General features: G+C 40.3%; 1 protein-coding gene across 1 annotated transcript in view; it reads right to left on the bottom strand.

Moving 5' to 3' along the window:
* Positions 1-22,746, bottom strand: part of Wdr7 (WD repeat domain 7) — a 276,473-nt gene that overhangs the window by 71,900 nt on the left and 181,827 nt on the right. Inside the window, exon 22 of the mRNA XM_005356195.2 lies at positions 6,431-6,617. Within this exon, the coding sequence (XP_005356252.1) occupies positions 6,431-6,617 (187 nt within the window). The remainder of the gene's footprint in view (positions 1-6,430; positions 6,618-22,746) is intronic.

The following is a 22,746-nucleotide window of genomic DNA, read 5'->3' as shown; positions in this document are numbered from 1 at the left end:
TGCTAAAAGACATTTGGTTATAAATGCTGCTGGATTAATCCAACATATATATTTTGAAAATGTCTTGAAGTCAAAATTTAAGTCAAAAGATACATTACTTTGGAAAAGAGGTTTTGCTTTTGTTTCTTCAGGAAATGGGGGCAGTGAATTCATTCTGGGTTATGAAAAATTAGGTTTGAACAAGGAAGAGCTCCTGAAACACCTCTGGTAAGAGCAGATGGTCGGGATGATCCAACATTTCAGAGGACCTCAATTGGAGTTTCCTCTGAGTTCTACATCCAGAACAGCCTCAAGACTGTTGGCTGAGATGATCAAGACTCACAGAACAATCCAGTTAGGACTTGATCATAATCTTAAATTTTCTTGAGGTCCCCATAAGATTATCAGTGCCCGCAATCAGCAGGAAGTAGCCTGGAAGAAATGGATTATGGATGCTTTTCTTTGTTTAGTGTATTGGTTATAAGTTGTTATGGATAATGGTCAGAAGGAGGTTAGATTCAGAGTTCTTGTTTTGAAAAAAAGGGGGGAGGGGAAGTGCTCTGGGACAATGGTCTTCTACCCTGTAAAGATTTGTCACTTGTATTAGTCTAATAAACTGTTCACCTGCCAGTAGCAAGGCAGGAAGCATAAGTGGGGCAACCAGAATAGGAGAATTCTGGGAAAAGGAAAGGTTCAGTCTGCAGTCGTCATTCAGACACAGAGGTAGAGAGATGAGAGTGCCTTGCTGATGAAAGGTACCCAGCCACATGGCTAACACAGACAACAATTATGGGTTAATTAAGATATAAGAGTTAATAAGAAGCCTGAGCTAACAGGCCAGCCAGTTTATGATTAATATAACCCTCTGTGTGCTTCTTTGGGATTGAATGGCTGCAAGACCAGGCGGGACAAAAACCTCTGTCAACATAAACCCAGTAATTTTTACCATCTAGAAAACAAGAGATAGCATCTCTCACAGATTCATACACTATATCTGTGTGTGTGCACTTGCAAAATGGGAAAGATCATGTTTACTGCCTTGGGCTTCTGTATACCTAAATGAATGTGTTTGCAATAAGCACAGCACATAAACTCCCGAGTAGCATTGTATATTGGTAGAGTAAGCAATAAAGGCTCAGACGGAGATAGAAATTAGGTAAGCAGTATACGGTAAAAGGACTTCCAAGAAAAGAACCCAGTTTTATCTAGACAAAATCCCAAAATTCCCTTGAGCCCCTGGCTGCCTCATTGTCAGAGACACCAGAAATTTAGAGGGCTCTGATGTCTAATTTAGTTCCTAAATGATTTTAGGGTCACCTCTTCAGAGGTGGGTGTGTAGAGTAAGAATTAGGTTCAGTAAGGGAAACCTCATTCTTGTATGAGGACAGAACCCCTGGCCTGTCACCTAATGCTCCAGTTTGCCCAGGTCAATCACTCAGTTAAAGAACCACCCCTAGGAAGACAGTTTACAGTAAGTCATGGTAAGGAGGTGGGCAGAATGTATCTTTTAAAGGAATATTGTATTTTCCTTCTCAGAATATCCACCCCTAGCACTGTAGTTTACTGGTTTGCAGCCATGCAGCATTGTACATTTGCCCACTTTTCTGAAATATTCAGATTAGTATATGTTCCCTTACTTTCTTCTAGGTCTTCTCTAAGCAGGCACTGTTTAACACTTTGGGACTCTGCAACATTTTAGGCTTTCTTACTTTTCCCCAAAGCTTCCTCCCAGTCATGTGGATGCTTGTCTGTCCTGTGTCTGACCTTCATGACAGGACAGCTTAAACAGCATGACCCTACCCCCACAACACACACGCTCCCATTCTCTTCCAGGAAGCTCGCCTGCCATGGGTCTTTTTCCTTTTAAACTCTAATAAAATTGTCCTTGAGCTTCCATTTGAGTCTGTTCTTAAATTATTTATTAATTACACTAAGAGCTCCGAGAGGTGAATCCCAATCTCCCCTGCATCAATTTAAGACTGCACTTGGAACCCGCAGATCTATCTCACATCAGTGCACACAGTAGGTGCTAACTACAAGTCAGGAACCTCCAGCTGCAACCAACCTTTGGCCTAACCGTTCTACTTCCCAAAGACTGCTGGAAAGGAAGCAGTTGTGTTTCTTAATGGGTGAATCCCAGTTTGCATCCTGCTGTTAGGTCAGAAGACATTTACTTTCAGTTGGCATTTGTTTAGAGACATGCCAGAGCCTGGCCTGGTGCTGTTGTGTGTCCCCGTTATTCTCCACAGCCTATTCTGATGTGAAAACCCAGGCACACCTGCTTACCCTGTTAATCATCCCAGAAGGCCTGTCAGCGCCTTTACCAAACTCACCTCAATGTCCTGGCCATTGTGAGACAGTATCTTTGATTCCACCTGAAACTAGAAATATCTAACACTAATCCTTTCATATATTAGTTAATAAATAAATGCCTGCATGTTAGTAAGCACACCTTCAAGCACAATAACTGGGAAAAAAAAACTAGAAAAAAGTGCTGATGTTGTCTAGACAGAACTAGACATAAGTGGTAAGTCAGAATTCTACTGAAAGGTGTTATGAATTCTGGGGAAATGTTCTATTGACCTCAAGGCACCTTACAGGTCTGTGACAAAAACGCCAAGTTCCAGTTCTTACAAGGAATGCCAGTACTTGAAAGAGAGGGAGGAAGAACTCTTGGGTGATACAAGAATGGGAATAAAGAGGGCAATAGTTGCTATGGTTGCTCTTTCCATAAATGTGAACTGAACTTTTAAGCACTTGGCATTATATTAGCTTTTTCACACTGCGAGCTTGGCATCATGGACAGAATGAAGGCAGTTGAGCCCTGTTATTGTGTACATAGCAAATCAGCCACAGCAAGGCAAGAGGAGTGGGGTGGCCAAGAGTCACCTTTGAGCCCCTGAGTAGACCGCTGTTTTACTTCCCTCAACTCAGTCAGTACTCTGTAGCATCTACCAAGTGTGTCATGGACAGAAGAGGCCATTTTCAGTCGAAATCTTGTTAGAGATTAATAAGCAAACATTTTGTTGTTTATTATGCAATTTATCATGATGAAAAGTACATTGGACTCCTCAAGGCTAAATGCTGATGCATTTGTTTATTCAGAGCTATGTAGAGAAAGTCATACTAATCTTTGTGATGTAAAAGCAAGATTTAAATTACCTACTGAAAACTACAAGATTTATGTCTCTTGACACTCTCTGAAGATGTACATGTTTACTTTGTACATGTTTATCTTGCTAATGTAAACTTATTGCTTGATGTAAACTTATTTTAAAAACAAAATTATAAAAACTAAAACTAAAGTGAAACCTACCCTTCATTCCAAGAAACAAAACAGAATATAAACTTGTGAATTTGGGTTTGGACAGATCTGAAAACAAACCACTTTATTGACTAATTAAACATACTACATGTTTCTCAAGTGCCTGCAGCCCATGCTGTGCTCTCCTGTAGGCACACAGCGTTGAGTAAGGAGGAGACTAAAGATAGAAAATGTTCCTAAGATTTTCGCCAAGACCAGCTGTCTTGAACTATTGGTGCAAATGTATGGGCCAACACCCCTCCTAACTCCAAAAGTGACCTGGGAAATATCTGCTGCCTTCCTTTATCAGAAACTATTCTGGCCACTAATCTATAAAGCTGCTCGCTTGCCAGCCTGTAATCTGTTGAGCACTGGGACCACCCCAATAGCATCTCCACAGTAACTCACCAGTCTCTTAATGCTCTGGTTGCCTCCATTTGACTGGGCTGTGGCATATCTGTGGGCCATCATCTTGATTGCTAACTGATGTAGAAGGACCCAGCTCACTGTGGGGAATACTAACCCTAGGTGGGCTGTTATAGGTACCTATATGTGAAAGTCAGTTGAGGCCAGGGCATGAGCAATCAGCATTCCTCCATGATTTTGCCTTCAAAGTCCTTCCTTGACTTCTCTCAAGGATGGACTTTGACTTGGAAAGTGTAAGGGAAATAAAACTCCTTGCTGTCCTAAGTTGGTTTTTGACAAAATGTTTTATCACAGTAACGAGAAACAAATTTAAAATACTTAAAATGTTCTAACCACTCCTCTTAAGTTCTTTGCAAATATAAGCTCATTTTAGTTAGCATCGGCCTTTTGAAACAGACACTTTAATCCCATTCATGTAGCTAGGGAGACCTAGAAGTGACATTAGAAAATATGGAGGTGTAACAAGAGGAATAAGAGGAAAGCAGCTGACTAGTGTTGTAGAATATTATTTTAAGGTGTGTTACATTTGTTTATGTTCTGTGATATTTAATGATGTAAAGAAGTGTTGCTTTTGCTTAGGCTGCATTTGTTTAACTCTGTGAAGCTGTGTTATTATGCCTGTCTAAAACACCTGAATGGTCTAATAAAGAGCTGAACAGCCCATAGCAAGGCAGGAGAAAGGATAGGCAGGACTAGCAGGTAGAGAGTATAAATAGGAGGAGAACTCTGAATAAAGAGGAGAAAGAATGAACAAGGAGAGGAAGATGTCAGGGTCCAGCTACCCTGCCACACCACCAGTCACAGAGTAAGAGTGAAAGTAACATATACATAAGTTAAAAAAGGAAAAAGGCCAAAAGGGAAAGGTAGATGGGATAATTTAAGAAAAGCTGGCTAGAAACAAGCCAAGGCATTTATAAGCAATAATAGGTGTCTCCGTATGTGATTTATTTGCAAACTGGATAGTGAGACACCCCCCCCCCAAAAAAAAACAAAGACCAAAAGAGTAATAAAATCATTTTAGCACCCAACATGGGGCTGGAGTAAAAAAATCCAACAATCTAGGTTTGCAGTGAATACCCTCCTACCAGTTAAGGCGGGGGATAGGTTTCCACTTAGTGCACTTAGCACATCTAACAGAAGGACAGTAGGCCCCCAGCGTGCTGTAACTGGAGGGAACCGTGCATAAGGGAAAGCAGCCAGAAAGCAATGAGCAGATCATTTTAGTTCTAAAAAGGTCAACAATAACGACACTGGCATGTCAGTCATTTTTTCACAGAGATGTATCATGGAGTAGTCGAGGAATTTCTACCACTTTCTATTCACTAGAATGAGATACTTTAAAAAGTAGATGGAAAAATGCAGTTTGTTTGCACAGTACTGATGATGATGAAAATTCAGCCACTATGAAAAACTGTTATGTGACTCCTGGAAAATTTATACATGGAATTATAAGTTCTAGTAATTCCACTTTGAAAATGAAAATGAGTTCTCACATAACCACTTATACATGGATGTTCACAGTAGCTCTGCTCACAAGACCAAAAGGTGGAAAATAGCACATGTCTATCAACAGATAAACAAGACACTGTCTAACCACAGGTAGGATGGAATTCAGCTAAAATACAAAATAAAACAGTCAAATACTACAATATGGATGGACTCTGTAAGAGGGATAAGTGAAAGAAGGGAATCATAAAAGAATACAGGAGCGTGGCTTCATTTCTGTGAACTACCTAGGACAGGGACATTTCAGAAAGGCTGAAGATCATTGTTCCTAAGGCATGTAGGTAGAGCAATGGGGAGAAAGGCACCTACCCAGGGCTAGCACTATTGGGAACTAGGCAGCCGTGATGGCTGGACGACAATCACCAACTTTATGTCACTTGCACAATACACCCTAGAGACAGCCGTTTTCCTGGGTCAGGAGACTGGGTCCTAATACAGCACCAATGCCCATCTGCATACCACAACCCCTAGCCGGCTCATCAGCACACGTTCCCACTCAATTCAGGCTCTCAACTCTTTCTGTACATTTTCATCTTCTGTTGTTCTTAAAGTGATGATTATGTTAAAAAATTTAATGTATTTCATTTACTAAGTGAATGTGTGTGTATGCATACACACATGAGCACATGCAAATGAATTGTATCAGTGGAGGTCATAGGACAACTTGCAGGAGTTTGTTCTTTTCTTCCATCATGTGGGGCCAAGAGATTGAACCTAAGATTGTCAGTCTTGGTGGCAAGTGTCTTTGCCCACTGAGCCAACCTACCTTCCCAACCCCAAATTGTCTAGTTCAATCTTCTATTACTAAAACAGTTTTGATCTAGGACCAATTATGTATATAATTTTCCCTATAAATATGTTTACACAATTATTAATCAGTAATGCAAATACTGATTTTATTTAAGGTATAATAAACATAATTTGAAAATTATATAATAGATCATTCATTATCTTAAGGCTTCATCTCAATTTTCTATTTTCTGTTGAGTTTATATTTGTGTGTGTGTGTGTGTGTGTGTGTTTATTTTTCAAGACACTGTATAGCCCTATCTGGCTTTGAACTTGCCGCAATCCTCCTGACTTGGCATCCTGAGTGCTGTGGCTACAAGCGTGGCCATAGTGCCAAGTAGATTTACTGCTGATTATACACACAGTTTCTAAAGTACAACCAACACCTCCAACAACAACACCTGAACCCACTGGGATCACACATACTTGGCAAGTTGTTTCTCAGCATCTGCACACAGCTCCAGAAGCCCCATCAGCACAGCGGACACATCCATGTAAGGCTCCCACACAGTGAACCCTCGCCCAATCAGGTCAATGGCAGTTCTCCGGATGGTGCTGTGAGGAGGAAGCTTGGGACTTGGTGGCTGTAGCAGAAGAAATGTCAGTGCCTTACCTAAAAAAAAAAAAAAAATCAGAATATTAAGTATACTTTGAAAATATAAGTATACTTCAATTTTTCCCAAAAGGGTTTGAACAATAAACCCCTAAGAGATTTTAAGCTTATACTTTGTTTAGCTCTATATTTTCAAGAGGAAAACTTAGGCTACATATAACATTTTACAGTATATTAAGTGCTTAATTATATAACAATTATATATAAATATATACTTCTATATTTAAACATGAGTGACCTAGCTCCCGATGCTCTATTCAAATCAGAATCACAAATTAATGATAGTTCAAATAGTGTAACCTTTTTATTGTATCTAACACAGGTAATGGGCAAACATGCCCATCTTTAGATGGACTCATCTTTAAAGGCGTTATCAGTGGAGGGGCTACAGAAGGCACCATGTGAGATTTGAGGTTTGAGACATTTCTTTCCACATTCTGGTACACTTATAATACCATTCTTCACACAAGTTTATTATATAAATAATAGTAGCATAACAGAATTTCTAAGTCTGGAGTAGCCATCTAACCTTGGATCTGCATGTTCCCTTGTATACTGAAGGCTGAGCCTAGTGGACAGGTTGCTCACCAAAGCTCAGTGGCCATTAACTACAAAGGACCATTGACTTTAAAAGGCACCTTGACACTCAAAAGGGGAACCACTAGAAATCATGGGGATTTAACTAATTAATATATTCATTCATTAGGATTTTTTGTTTGTTTATTTTTGTTTTTTGACAGATTCTCTGTGTGAGGCCCTGACTGTCTAAGAACTCACCATGTAGACCAGGCTGGCCTCAAAGGCACAGACATCTGCCTCTCTGCCTCCCAGGGGACGGAATTAAAGGCATATGTCATCACCTGAGGCTAAGAAAACTAATTTTGAAAAGCTTCTTTTGTCTGTTCTCCGAAGGAGAAGTTACAAAGCCGTTCTGGAATTGTAGCACAAGCAACCCGCTGAGACAGGGAACGCTGGCATCAGGTACACTCTGAGGGAGAAGCAGGCTTTCCTAACCTTTAGAGACTGCCACTTCAGTTACTCACCGAGCCTCTGTATCCTTGTCTATGAAGAAGTGGCAATGATTGCTTTCTCTGATGAAAGGTACACGTGTGTACTGTGCTTATGCTACAGAATGGATTCCCAGCGAACTACCCTAGTAAGTGCTCAAAACAAGGCATGCTGGGTTCATAAAGAACATGATCAGTTAGTACCCACTTTCCTTCCTTCCTTCCCTTATTACTTATTGTGTGTGTGGATAACATCAGAGACAACTTCTGGGAGATGGTTCTCTCCTATTATGAGAGTGCTGGGAAGCAAATTCAAGTGAGCAGGCTTGGAAGCAAGAGCCTTTCCTGCTGAGTCATCTCACTGACCCGATGCACCCATTTTCTTAAAAGTGTATACCTGACACAAAAATTAACTACTTATTCTTAAATAGTCAACTGCTGAGTAGAATGGCTTGAAATGGAGGTGAAAAGGAAAAGTTCTATTAGACTGAGTCTATGGCTGCATTCTGCATATGGTGGTTCTGAACTTCTCAGTCACAGAACCTTTTAAATGAAATGCAAATACATGCGATGGCATTTTATTCAGTTCTAAAGAAAAATAAGACCATGACATTTGTAAGAAAATGGATGGAAATGGCAAGCACATTAAGTGAAATAACTCAAATTCAGAAAAAAAAAATACCACAAATTTCTCTTAGATTCTAATTTTTATACATGTTTCTAGGGGTGTGGGTGGAGCTCATAAAACTAGAAAAGGAAGCATCAAAGTAGAAAAAGATGTTCTTGGGAGGCAGGGAGAGTAACAGATCACCTGTGACTTAGAAGAGAAGGGATGCTAGCTCCTGCCTATAAAGCTTGACAACCTGAGTTTGGCCCCTTGGCATAGGGAAGCTGTCCTGACACTGTCTGCCTGCTGTGGCCTGGCAAGGCTCTGCTCCCACCCACACCACACCTCCACACAACAAACAAGCAGCAGGGGCGCTATGGGGAAGGGAGGAAGACCAGACCAGCAGAGGGGAATTAGCAGGACAGAGGAAAGGAATGAGGCAAGAGCATCATCATCATCAACAACAAAAGAACACATGAAAGTACCACAACAAAATCAATACTTAAGAAAAAGAAAACTTGTTAAACACACACACACACACACCTGGTATATACCAAATCATTTCCCCTAAAACACTACATACATAGACACGGCCATCAATTCTGTGTCAGAATGACAAAGCAGTCATGACCATGGGTTCACTACTCATACATAAAACTAAAAAAGTAAAGTATACTCAGAAGGTCTCTGAGGGAAAAAAAAGAATCCTCCTGTAAATACTTCATAAGGGAGTTATGAATTTACCCATGTTCAACCACATCAATGAAGTAGTAAACCTTTTATACTTTGGTTTCAGAACAAAGAATTAACATATTCCTTTTTAAAAAGTAGTCCACTATTCTTTATACTCTGGCCATGTCTTTCAAACATGTCTGTGCCATTTCCCCTTTCTGTTAACTGTGCCAGTCTCTTGAGGGCAGGAATGGTATTTCTTGTTCCCCCCTGCATCTTCCAGCTTCCACAGCACAGCACACACTGGTGCCTACCATGGATCTCCTATCTGCCTCTACTGCATGTGCATTCTGAAAGCAGTCCCTAATTACGGTAAGTCAGAATGCTGGTACAAAATGACAAGAAAACTGTCACCTTCCTGTTTGTTTTCAGGAAGTTGTAGAAGGCAGAGAAACCCATTCTGCTGTTCTCTGCAGACTTCCTAAAGCAACAGCAGGAAAGACTTCCAGCCTCAGGGGGGCTCCCTCAGGCAACAGGGAGTAAGTTTCCTAGATACAATGTTTTAAGCATTTTAGTGGTCAGCCCCTCTTACTGCAGGCTGCCACATGTTTGCTGAAGTTTGTCTATGTTGTGGCCTGATGTCCAATCAGGCATTGGTTGGAGAGGTTGGTTGGAGAGGCAGGGTTCACATTCAGCTGGTGGGAATGGATCATAGAGTTCCCTAGCATACTTGAGAAAGAGTCCTGAAGGTAGAAGAGATAGAGTAGAAGGACTCATGGGCTTTCTGAGCACAGAAGTAAACTGCGGCAGTGGGTGTTTCGTTGTCCTTTGTGACATACTTGTCCCTGAATTTTATTTTATAATAGACGATAAATGAAATCACATTATATGGCACCCAATATGGGCCCCATTTGTAGGCAGAGTTTTTTCTGTCCTGCCAGTCAGCTCTATCCTACCAGTTGGCACCCAAATAACCACATAGAGACTTCTTATTAATTATAAATGCTTGGCTGATAACTCAGGCTTACTACTAACTAGATCTTACGTCTTAAATTAACCATATTTATCTATGGTCCACCACGTGGTGGTACCTCTTTCCAGCATGGCATGTCCATCTCCTGCTTCCTCTGCATTTAGCTGGTGATTCTGTCCTTCCTCCCAAGGTTCTCTCAGTCTGGCTCTCCCTCCTATGCTCTTCCTTCCTAGCTATTGGCCAGTTGGCACTTTATTAAACCAATGAGGGTAATACATATCCACAGTGTTCAAAAGGATTATTCCACAGCATTTTTCCCTTGTCTAAATAAAAAGGAAGGTTTTAACTTTAACATAGCAAAAGTATATATAACAAAAACAGTTATCAATTAAGAATTATAGTTACAATATCTAGTCTAATTGTATTTGGCAAAATTAGAGACAATACTCTATTATCTATCTTATCTTTGTCAGTCTGAAATTTTATACCTAATTTACCTTTTGTCATAACAAAAACACCTTTAATTTTTGTATTTAATCTTTAACTCCATAAAAGACCCCAGAACGGTATAATATTACCTAATGACAGGAACATCTGGCTGCCTAGACAGTCACCCGAAGTTAATTTAAGATGTAAGGGCTAATTATTAACAAATATAAGCTACCAGCTGAGCATTTATAGTTAATAAGTTCTGTGTGATTATTTGGGAGTTGCTTGGCAGGACAGAACTGACTGGTAGAAGAGAAGAACTCCACCTATACACATGAGTTCTAAGTGATGGACCTGGCTGCTCTCTAAGGGCCTCGATCTAGAGATGCTGAGGACAGCTTCCTCACAACTCAGACATATTCATTCTGAGAAAAACAACAACACAAACAAATAACAACAGCAAAACAATAAAAGACTGGCTACTTGGTATTTCATATCACTGTTCTGGTGTGGTAGAAAGGGCAATCTGGAGGAGGTGACCACATGACCTTGAATGAAACGGCAGGAAGGAGAAACCAGCAAGGGTTTCTCAGAAGACTCTTATGCCCGCAGTGCACCATCAGAGTGCCTGTTCCTCTCATATGTGGTAGTGACCAGCCATGGATGGTAAAGATAGTGCCTAATGTGAAACACAAGATCTCTGAGCACCATTGCCCATGCATCAATCATTCAATGACCTTCTGCAGTTTAAACATCTTTGCCTAGTTAAAGTAATATTCTACAATACTCCACAATCTAAATAATGACATCAATGCCCTAGAGGAAATTTAAGTAGGAATTAGCTAATCAGAGGCAAAGGTAAATGGAAGAAAACAGTCAAAGCAAAGCAAAACACAGAAAGATCTGGAAATTACATAGAATTTTGTATGACTCTGAACAGGAAAGTACTATAGGGTATGTAGCAAGCAATTTCTGCTACTCCTTCCTGCTTATCTTAGAATGAAATTCTTCCCTCTCCCCCTCCTTCCCTCTCTCTCCCTCTCATCCCCTCCAACACCCCCTTCACCTTTCTTCATCCCTTTCTCCCACCCACCTCATGGTGCTAGGGACTGAAGGTAGGCATCACTCATGCTAAACAAATAGTATGCAGTGAGTCATAAACTAAGTATTTAACAAACAGCATTCTGCCTTTCACTTATTCTAGCTTCTTTTTAGATTTGTTTTTATTCTTAATTATGTGCACAGGTGTGGTTGCCTAGAAGTCAGAACAGAGCATTGAATCCCCTCAAAGTGGAGTTAAAGGCAACTGTAAGTCTTCCCATGTAGAGCTAAGATTCAAACTCAGGCCTGAGCCACATCTCCAGTCTCCAGGTCTCCAGACAAGCGTTTGATATCTCTTTCATGGTAATTTTTACTTGGTCATTTATTTCCATCCTGATCCATATCCAACACTCCCTTGGTCATGTGAAACTGTAAAAAGGCCTTCCTTCCCTGGCACAGGCGTAGCACAGCGCGGCATTCACAGCTGCAGCTTGGCAAACCCTGCTTTAAGTTGTATGTGTGCAACACAGTCAGCCATCTTGCTTTCCAAGAGTCAACTACAGACCTGTCTTAGCCCAAGGCCCGGTTCCCAGGGTTCTAAGATTAAATGAGAAAAATATCAACAATAAGGTATCTATCTTAAAAAGAAAAGTTATTAAATGAAAAAGAATGCTTATTTGAGGTGATAATAGGATTACTACTTTCTTGGTAAAATTACCTTCTTAACATCTTAATGGAATACAGACATTTTCAAAACCATTACATACAAAAGTATTTTCTAATGTTGGTATCAGACAAAAGAAAAAACTTGAAACAGTTCTAAATTTCCTCAAATGTAATTAGATATAATTCTATAAATTTTACTGGTTTATGGTACTTCAAACACTGCAAACCACAGCCACTTAGAGAGATTTAATGTCGTGAGGAACTAAAAAGAAATGCTGTCTCTATGACTCACAAATACTAAGCCCTACTCCTGGGCACCCGCTTTGGACTGCACACGCCAAGGGGCTCTACCCCAACTCACCACAGACGAAAATTATACTTTGCTTTGTGCAACCTGGAGCCACAACCAAGGTCAAATGACAGAATTCTTAGCTTTCCCAACCTGTAAGTGGTATGGACAGCGACAGCTTTACAGTGAGAATTCAGCATGCAGCTCGTCACCATCAACTCTGTGCAGCTGAGTGTACAAACACAATGCCAACTTCAGACAGAGACTCAGCCCAGGAGAACAAAATAAAAGCTGAACATACAGACGCCCAGCACTGGATAAATCACAATTAACTCAGAGCCTCTGGCTGTTGAGAAAATTTTGTCAACATACAGCCAACAGTGATATCAATAGCTAATATTTTAGTGCAATTTTACCTTATTTCTTAGTGTTTGAAGGTATCAACTTTAATCTTAATCATTTTGAAAAGTGCTATAAAGGAGCAACGGTTCAAGAAAACGTTTATGCTTTGTTCTAACAGTAAAACACTAAAACTGAGGAAAGGACTGAGACCAGAAAGCCAAGCAGAGCCCCTATGTGCTGCGCTGAGAAGAGGCAGCATGGCTCACTCACTGCCTTGTCACAAGGAATACTACTCAAGCAGAAACTGAAGAGTATTCAATTCACTTCAATTCAATCAAAAATAAAAATCCCAAAACAACAACAAAAACAAAAAGTAAATAAATAAATAAATAATCAATCAAAAATAAAAATCCCAAAACAACAACAAAAACAAAAAGTAAATAAATAAATAAATAAATAAAATCAACAGTGCTTATATTTTGTAGTTGTCTCCCTAGTTACAATGGCTTTTCAAAAATAAATATACAAATCATAGCTCACAGGCACATGAATGCCTTTGTGCTGTAATGGTATTACAGAAATGCTTAATGAATTTGTATTCTGAAACATGTATTTATCACAAAACACAGACTCGATTTATTAAAGAATGTTATATATATAGTACATGAAAACGTTTCATTAGCTGAAAAGACATAGCTAAGCTATACACTTCTATGGGCATCAGGTACTCTTTTCATCATCGTTTCTTTAATAACATCCATATACTACTGTTTCACTTTTGCCCACTGACTGAACCTCACAGTGAGACCTTCTGTTCCACTCAGCACATCACAAACACAAGGAGGCACGTAGAAAAGCCAGCTTGTTTAGTCCACATAGGATACACACACCCCACATAGCCACCTGCCTGCTACACACAATAGCACATCACCAGAGTGTATGTATTTATTTCCACAGCCAAGTTAGCAGATCCCACCAAGACACAAACTGAATTCTATAGTACTGGTCTGCTCAGTTTGTGTAGAATGTCACTAAACAAGAAAAGATCTTTGCAAAAGTGTGAAACCAGTGACATTCTGACCAGGCTCTCATTTGTAATTTTTTCAACCCTTTCACGGTAATTTTGCCCAAGACCTATCATCCTTTCTTGTTTGAAACCTGAAGAGCTCACAGGACTCCTGCGCTTACCTACGCTGTGTCTAGCACTCACTGCCATAAGCATTCCAGCAGTCCGCACCCTGCCAGCAGGAGCCAGCTGCACTGGGTAACTATAGGCTGCAGAAGAAGGGAGGACAACGTAAGAGAGGGAGGAGGCATCAAAATCAGAGCAGCTCTGGGTTTTATGGCAGAAGCTTCAGTTGTACGGCAACCAATGCTGATGGGAAAATATTAGCCAGAAAGAAAATATTTAAGAAATAAAAATTAAAACTGAACACAGCATCAAATCAGACTTCAGCAAGGGAAAATTACATGATATTTTCTTATTGGTTTAAAACATGATTAACACTTCACATCATTTTTCTACATGGCTTCAGAGACCAAACCCTGCTACCATCATAGCTACTGGAAGGAGACATAATAATGATCTCTGCTCCGCTCACTCCCAAACTGGGCAACAGTCCTAGTTACAACAACCTCATTCAGCAGACTTGGACTCATGGATGAAGAAACAGCCACTAACTGTCCACTAACTGCAGAGAAGGAAAAGGGGTCATTTTAAAAAAAATACTTTAATTAATAGCTCAATTACAGGGAAATTCCTGAGGGAAGGAATATTATATACACTTTAAACCAAATGAATTTATTATGATTTATGCCATTACAATGAGTGCAAAATGAATAAATAATGATTAGCCACTTATTTCAAAGTGTAACCTAGTGAATGAAGCCTTTTCCCACTTGCTTTGCCCATCAAAGAACAGGGATGGCAGAGGGCCAAGAGAGTTCTATTTCTTTGCTTCACACATTCTGGGGATCCCAACACATTGCATCACACAGGTACTTAATATGATTAAAAATGACGCTAATATGTGTGATTTGTAAGTATGGAATAATCAGGAAACACTTTAATTACTAGGTGCTGGAGGCACAGGCCTTTAACACCAGACTTACGAAGCAGAGGCAGGAGGAGTTCTGTGAGTTCCCGGCCAGGGTTACATAACAAGACTTCGTCTCAAAAACAAACAAATAAACCAGACAATAGACACACACACTCTCAGGCAATCGTTTTGCTTTCTGTACACTGTAAAAAATAAGTCATCATTTCTTTTGATTAAAGGATTAAATGATCCATTTTGAAATAATTACTAGTTTCCTTTCTTACAATGAAGAGTATAAATTCAAGGTCTTTTGGATACAAAGTACAATTTTTTTCCTTGTCTTACTGAATGTCAAATTAACAAAGCTGTACCACATAGGGGAATTCAGCCTCATTTTGCTTTGGTATAACTCATTTTGGACAACAGACTAAAACATGAGATAGTCTGGCCATCCTACCAACACAGGGGTACTGCCCAGTGCACATGGCCTTCTACCTAAGACAAGTAGAAAGGGCCAGTGGTTGAGAAGTTGTGGGTCGTCAATGAAGAACAGAAGTGGATGTTTACAAGATCAGAGACCTGTTAAAAATCTATAATCTACTGAACGTTGGCCAATCCAAACTTTTCTTTATTCTCCTCTCAGCGGGTGAAGGGCTCCTGCAGGACTCATCGAGGAGAGGGCAGGAAGGAGGTAGGGGAAGGGACCCCACTGATGAAGTGCTGGTCCATGCACTTCAGAGCTAATTATCTTTTCATAAGCAGTCTCACTGAGGGCCGGAAATGAGCCAGGTACTACTTTCCGTCCCAAATTTTAGGCTTCTACAATGCTTCGGTAAGAGCCAGATGACCCCACAGATACATCAAGTACTACAAGTGCCGGGCAGAAGAACAAAGCACAGCAGTCGAGAAAGTGAGGGAAAGAGCAGGGAAGAAGATGGCTCGGAGCTTGAGCAGAGTTAGAGAAATTCATGACTGCTTTAGGAGAAGCACAAAAGGTCTGAGGAAGGTGCCTGCCCAGGACACCTGGGACAGTGAAAACCTCAGTGTAGCTGCATGGCAGTGAACAAGGGGGAGGAGCAGCAGGACATGTGGGCACAGGAGAAGTCACACAACGGACTGTGCAGGGCTCTTCAAATGTGGGCTTTACTCTAAGTGCCATGAGGAACTCGGGGGATATGGGGAGCAGAGTGGCCTTGTCTTGTTTCACAGTGGGAAAAAGCTGGTGCTGTGCACAGAACACATTATCTATAGTTGGGGAAAAGGTGACATTAGGAAGGCCACATGGGAAGAGCTTCCAAAGACTCAATAAAAGATAGCAGACCAGCAAGAACTGCAGTAGTTGTGGAGGTTAAAAGTTGTTTTAATGGCAGACCAGAGAGGATTCATTTAGGGCTTAGCTATTTTCATGACAGAGAGGAAGAAGGATTCCAAGGATTCTGGCACAAACAACTAATGTGAATGACAGTTTACCAAATGCCATTTACCAAAAACAAGTTAACAGCAGAAAGATCATTATCTGCCTGTTTGTTTATGCAGGGGACCGCAATTTAGTGTAGTTTTGGATATTTCTCTTTGCCTCTCTCCCTGTTACCCCTCTCTCTGTATATGTATGAATTGTTTATGTACATATATGTGCCATGACACACATGTGGAGGCCAAGGGACAACCTTGGTGCTCACCTTCCACATTGTTTGGGACAAGGTCTCTTGTTTTTAACTGCAGACAAGGTTCCAAGGACTATTTCTGTCTTTGCCTTCCATCTCCATACAGCAGTGCTGGGATTATAGGTGTGTGTCAGCAGGCCTGGCTTTTAGGTCCATCCTGGAAAGTCCAACACACCATGCTGCACGGCAAGTGCTAGCCATCCCTCTAGCCCAACTGTGGACACCTGAGGGTGTGTGAGGACCATGAGTGAAACCATTATGTGTGCCTTGGAATAATGTGATGGTTATAAGGTATGTTCAGGAGATAGTCGCACACAAAGCAACTCTACTATGACAAACTTAAGGCAGGCTCTAATACATTAATGAACCAGCCCTAAGCTGTAAGTCCTGAAGGTGCCCAAAGGACAAGACAAGAACTAGAACTTTAGAGGCAGCCCAACCCCATGCCTAAGACACGGCATCTCAAATCACTGCACTGATTTCCAGTGGCAACAGGGCTTTGAGACTGGCTTACTATAACACAGAATATTTGAAAGGCAATTGCATGTAGACATCTTAATTGCCAAGTGCCTTACAGCCGCTGGCTCTGCTCCTCACAGGGTGGGTTGTTAGCTGAATTCCTGGATATGTGGGTTCAGGTATAAAAACTAAAGCTAAATTTTAATCTGGAAAACAACCATTTATTTGCGTAAAGAATGAACATAAATGTAAGAGAACTTTTTTTTTTATTGAGAACTTTTAAATACCAAAACAGTCAGTGGCCAAAGAGGCGAGAGAAGATGCTACCTCAGAAACCATGAGAAGGAAGTTTCAGGTTCCAACAGAGCTAGAACTGTCACGTGTGACAACAGACTGACAAAAAGGCTAAAATGTGATAATGGGATTTGCCACCGTGTAAGTTATAGGTGATATTAATTCGGTTTCAGTAGAGTGAAAGGTGATACTTAATATATAGATACTACATATCTATATATTAAATATAATCTATCCAAATGAAAATATTTTTACTTCCTGTGCTGATGGATGATTCCCATGAGTACTGATAATAACTTGTTGACCACGTAGCCTACTACTGGTGGAGAAGGGTGAGTAAGTGCAAGCATTTGAGTTTTTGCTCTATACACACATTTATCAGCCATCTGTGGACCTCATCAGCTTTCAGGAGCAGTCAGAGTGAGGCTCTAGCCTTTAATGCAGAGAATGGCCTTTCCAAGACGGATTTCCCTTGTCCTTCCCACCTTCCCAAGGTCTGGGTGCCACAGGACTGCCCTTTGATCCTTTGTCATCCAGGTGCTATTAAACATCTGGTGGAGGGCACTTGTCTATTAAATCCCAGAGTTCTGAAGTTACTACTCAATCTGAGGAACATACTCAGTTCTTTTGTCCATTTGCACAACTGTAATATATATAAGAACCCAACTATTAATTTTTTACCATTCCTTTCTTGTTTATTCCCAAGATCTCATATTCGTATCGTATCACAATAAAAAGCATTTCAACTTTTAAGAGACACAGTTCTTAAAAATTCAAACTCTTTAAAAGTTGTCTTTTAAAAATACCCTGTCTTTTGTAACACTGTAAGTCTCTCCAAAATATCCAAAATTACTTTAAAATTACAGGTGCTCAGTTGTGGTTTACACGAAATAAAAAACAAGTCATATAGATTTATTCTTTCAAAAAGGAAGAGCCAGGACAGAGTTGCAGTCAGATCAAAGCAAAACCAAAATCCAATGGTGTCAAGGGTTCAAGGTGAGATATCTGTGATTTGCTCATGATCTTGTGAGCTCCAAAAGGTCTAGCCAGCTCCACTTCTCTGGCTCTGCTATCCAAAGCATACATGGTTTGCATCAGAGGCTCAAGCCAGCTCCCCACTCCACGCCTGATACTGTCTTTGGCAGTTGTCCCATGCACTGGCATCTCCAAAATGCTGGGGTCTCCACTGCAACTTCACTCTACCCATGCCACGTAATACCAAAACTAAACTTCTCTCCAAGACTCCTTTAATTCTGGGGATCAATCAAGGCTGAACCTTTGCCAACGGTTTCTCCTACCCTCTTACTGTGCCAAGCCTAGCCTGCTTCCCATGACTCCTTAAAGCCTTCCCAACCAATATCACCTGGGAAAATCTTACATATTAAGGAACCCAACTATTATTTAAAAGTACAAGAAACTAGGGGCTGGAGAGATGGTTCAGTGGATAAGAATTCTTGTTGGTCTTTTAGAGAATCCAGGTTTGATTCATAGGCTCTACATGGTGACTCACCGCCATTATTAACTCCAGTTGCAAAGATCCAGGGGTTCCAAAACCCCTCTTGAGACCACCACAAACACTAGGCACATACAAGAGGCCCATACATATATTTGGGCGCAAATAGTCAAACATATAAAATAAAAAATCGTATGAAACCAAACAATGATCATCTCTCATAAAACTACCGTTAACCAAAAGGAAGGGAGAAATTCGCAAAAAAAAAAAAAAGAAAGTAAGAAAAAAGAGTGGGAAGGAGTGAAATATTCCATTATAACCTCACAACAGTGTCTTCTTTTAAACAGTTCATTCAAGATAATTAAGGAAGCCGGGTGGTGGTGGCGCATGCCTTTAATCTCAGCACTTGGGAGGCAGAGGCAGGCGGATCTCTGTGAGTTCGAGACCAGCCTGGTCTACAAGAGCTAGTTCCAGGACAGGCTCCAAAACCACAGAGAAACCCTGTTTTGAAAAACCAAAAAAAAAAAAATTAAAAATAAAAAAAAGATAAGGAAGTCATACTCTCATTTCAAGCTATCTTATGACGAGAGTATAAGTGAAGAATAAAGTCTTATGAAAATTACTTGATCTCTTTTCTAACAACAGTAAATCCTGAGCTGGAACAAAGAGCTGCTGCAGGTTAACCTCTCACGGGTATATGGTGGAGACCACTAAGGCTGTACCCACAGCATTTGTTAAAGCCCAAGGAAGCTGTGGCACGCAGACTGAAGCCAGCATACAAGTCCGTTCAGAATTGGTCTAGGTACCGGGAAAAGGACAAACACCGACTTTCTCAATGCATGCACTTTAAACGGCTCCCTTTCTACACATTTATTTTACTGAATGTGAATAAGGGTTGGGGAAGATGGGCAAACAAAAGTCACTTGGCTGCCCGTTTCTCAGTCTGGACATCTTTGTTTAAGCTTTGACTTGGCTTAAATGAACGAATTAATATTGACAAAAACATCAACTAAGCTAATGAGTTGTTAGTTAAAGCAATAAACATGTCACATTAGAGTCAGCGCAGTAAAGAGGTAATTAGCCCTGGGAAGGCCCTGCTGATTGGAGCTGTTGAAGTCCTCTGCTCTTAACCTTTGAGTCCATTATCTAACCCAGAAGTGGTGGCTATGTTAATGGGAACGCTCCAGTAAACACCAGCTCCCTACTCAAGTCTACCCACCACTCTGGGATGCCAAGGGTGTCAGTGTGCTTACAAGAACTCCGGGAAAATCTAAACGAGTCTTGGCTATTAGTGCTCAATTAGAGATGGTCAAATATATTTTTAAAATATCCTGGTTTCTCTGTATTTTTTTTAATAGATGGAGTCTCGGCAATGTATCAAGTAACATAAGCTGTAACAAAGAAAAAGTCATGTCGATCTCAAAAATACCTGAAGCAACCAACATTGCAGACTAAAAATCCTAGACGATTTACACTCGTTTAAGAAGAACTGCCCCACGCTGTTACTTCTGGAGAGTGCCGCTTACACAGACCACCTTAGAGCAGTTCTCTAAGACGCTGCTGCTGGGCCCTTTCACTCGCTTTACGGAGAGAGCTTCAGGATGACTAAAACTAGTAGTTCAGCCTAGAAATCACAAGGAAGGATGAGAAATTTATACGGTTGTAAATCCAGAGCATATCCTGTGAATAAATTTCCTTCTCTGGTTTAGTGGCCCTGTCCTGAAAAAAAGCAAGACCATGGGGAAAGCACAACTGGAATCTCACAATACTTATGTGAATTTCTAAAAATATTATCAAGCAGATGCAACATGTTGACATTGCTTCTCACAGAATATACAGGCAACTGTGAAGCAGACACTGTTACGTGTGCATATAAACAGACTGATCAATCACTGTTGTGAGATGGGGATTTGTCTTGGGAAATTGGTTTGAATTTTGTTCATAAAAGCAAACAGGGACCTTAAAAGTGAAGCTCACACTGCTGCTGCTGTCCACTTTGTGTGTCTAATGCCATTTCCTTTTACAGGGGATAAAGATATTTATTGCCTCCTTATTTGATGAAAGCAAGGGTTTGATGTGCAGTTCCCTGAAGTGTAGTATGTGAGTGGTGTGTGTGTGTGTGTGTGTGTGTGTGTGTGTGTTTTAGAGGAAAGAGACAATTGAACATTTACTATACAGTAAATCAATATGTGCTATCTTTTCAGGCTGAGTAATTTTGGAAGGGACAGGAAACAATTAGATGCTTCATACTGTATTGGCTAATGTATAATTTTAACGTTAAAAACATTTTTTCAAATATAGCTTTTTTCACTAAATCTGCAAAACAGCAACAGATTAATTTGCATCAGTTAGTTCTTCAACATAACAAAATATCACTATAATCCAGTCTTCATTTTTAATAGACATGAAGGAAGTAGCAGTGTAAGTGAAACTAAGAAATTTATTTTCCTGTTATTTCACTATCATTGACATCTAAGTAAAACCTTAAACAGGCTATAGTACTTGCTTGTTTTACACACATACACACACACACACACACACACACACACACACACACACACACACACCCTTCTAAATCACCTGGGATCAGTAATAAAAAAATAAGACCACAAAAATATTGCTAATGCTTTATACCATGATTTAATTTCATACCACCAAATCATGTGTTCATATATAGGAATGTATAACAGCAATAGTGCTGCATCATTTAATTGAATTTGTTCATATACTGGAATGTATAACAGAGCAATAGCGCTTCATCATTCTTGCTATTCTCACAGACCTGAGAATAATATACAGCACCAAGCCATAGTTTAAAATGTCAGGGTGAAGGCATCACAATGGGAGGGGGGACACAGGTCAATGAAAATCACAACGTACTTCAGAAAATTCAAGTATTTTCTCTCACTCCACACCTTCCTCCTCGGCCTGCTTCCAATTAGAAGGAAAATCCTACCTTCATCTCCCTACTGGCTAAAAAACTATGGGTAAAGCAGAGCGCTCTAAGGTAACTGGAGGTGAGCCCTGGCATATAGATCTTTTCATCTATTAAGACACTTATCTGGATGAGACCTGTTTCTTGAGTTGACAGTAGTACTCAGTAAGATAACGCACGGCCTGCAAACAGAGGTCAGGCTTTTATAGGTCATACTCCTCTCCTTCCATCGCCTCATTTTCATCATTTAGACCATTTTTTAATTTTTTCAAACATAGAGAAATTCATTACAACTATTCTTATATTTCAAAGGGGATTTTTTTTAAAGTGCAGAACTTCTTGGACACCAATCCTTTTTAAGGTGCCACAGACCATTTCAGCAAACAATGAGAAAACAACCATAAACTGGAAGTCAGGACTGAAAGATGTACAAAAGAAATCTGTACTTGCTCCCTGAGAGCAGACACAGGCTGTGTATTGACATGTGCTATTTCATTTAATTCTGGAAATAGTTTTTTTGAAGAATATAATACTAGTTTCATTTGGGGGGGAGGGGGTGATAAAAAAATCGTTGCCAGAAACTATAAACAACACATTATCGGTACTGCCAGAATGAATGAAATTTTCTGACTTGGAATCCTAAGTTCTGTTCAAATTAGGTATGCTGTTCACACAAAAACGTATTATCTAGGTTATATCTTACAATTTTGGATGCTATCTGCAAAGGGGTTTTATGTTTGAAACTTCAGATGAAATACACCTTGAAGTTCTCTCCTGACAGCAATATACTAGATCTTAACAGTCAGGTACAGACTCCTTCCCACATGTATGAAGAGTGGAAGCCTTCATCAGAACTCCTCCAGGATATTGGAGGCTGTTCACCTGAAAACCCACTGTATTCACACATTCAAACAAGGCAGGAAAAGGCAGCAGTATCACAACAACTAGCTTGCCCTTATTAACTCTGGCCTAGTTAAAGTGAGCTAGCAATGCCATTTTTCTTCCTTTCAAAATCTGTAGAGGGTGAATCAAATGTGAAAACGAGATCAATTCTGCTCTGAGACAGTAAAGGGGCTCAGCACAAGCCCTGTTTCAGTTATGGAAAGAATCAAACTGTACCAGTCAAGTGCGCACTCATAAAACTGTTACAGAGGCAGGAAAAAGAATACGTGTGTCCTCCAAAGCAACAAGGAGAGTTCATGGTTACTAAGAGAAACAAAGACTCTGCAAACAGCATACTGTCCACTGTGTAGACACTA

The sequence above is a fragment of the Microtus ochrogaster genome, chromosome 18 (assembly GCF_000317375.1).
Source record: "Microtus ochrogaster isolate Prairie Vole_2 chromosome 18, MicOch1.0, whole genome shotgun sequence".
Taxonomy (NCBI): Eukaryota; Metazoa; Chordata; class Mammalia; order Rodentia; family Cricetidae; genus Microtus; species Microtus ochrogaster.
The sequence above is the reverse complement of the archived record's forward strand: the minus strand, read 5'-3'. Positions and strand labels throughout refer to the sequence as shown.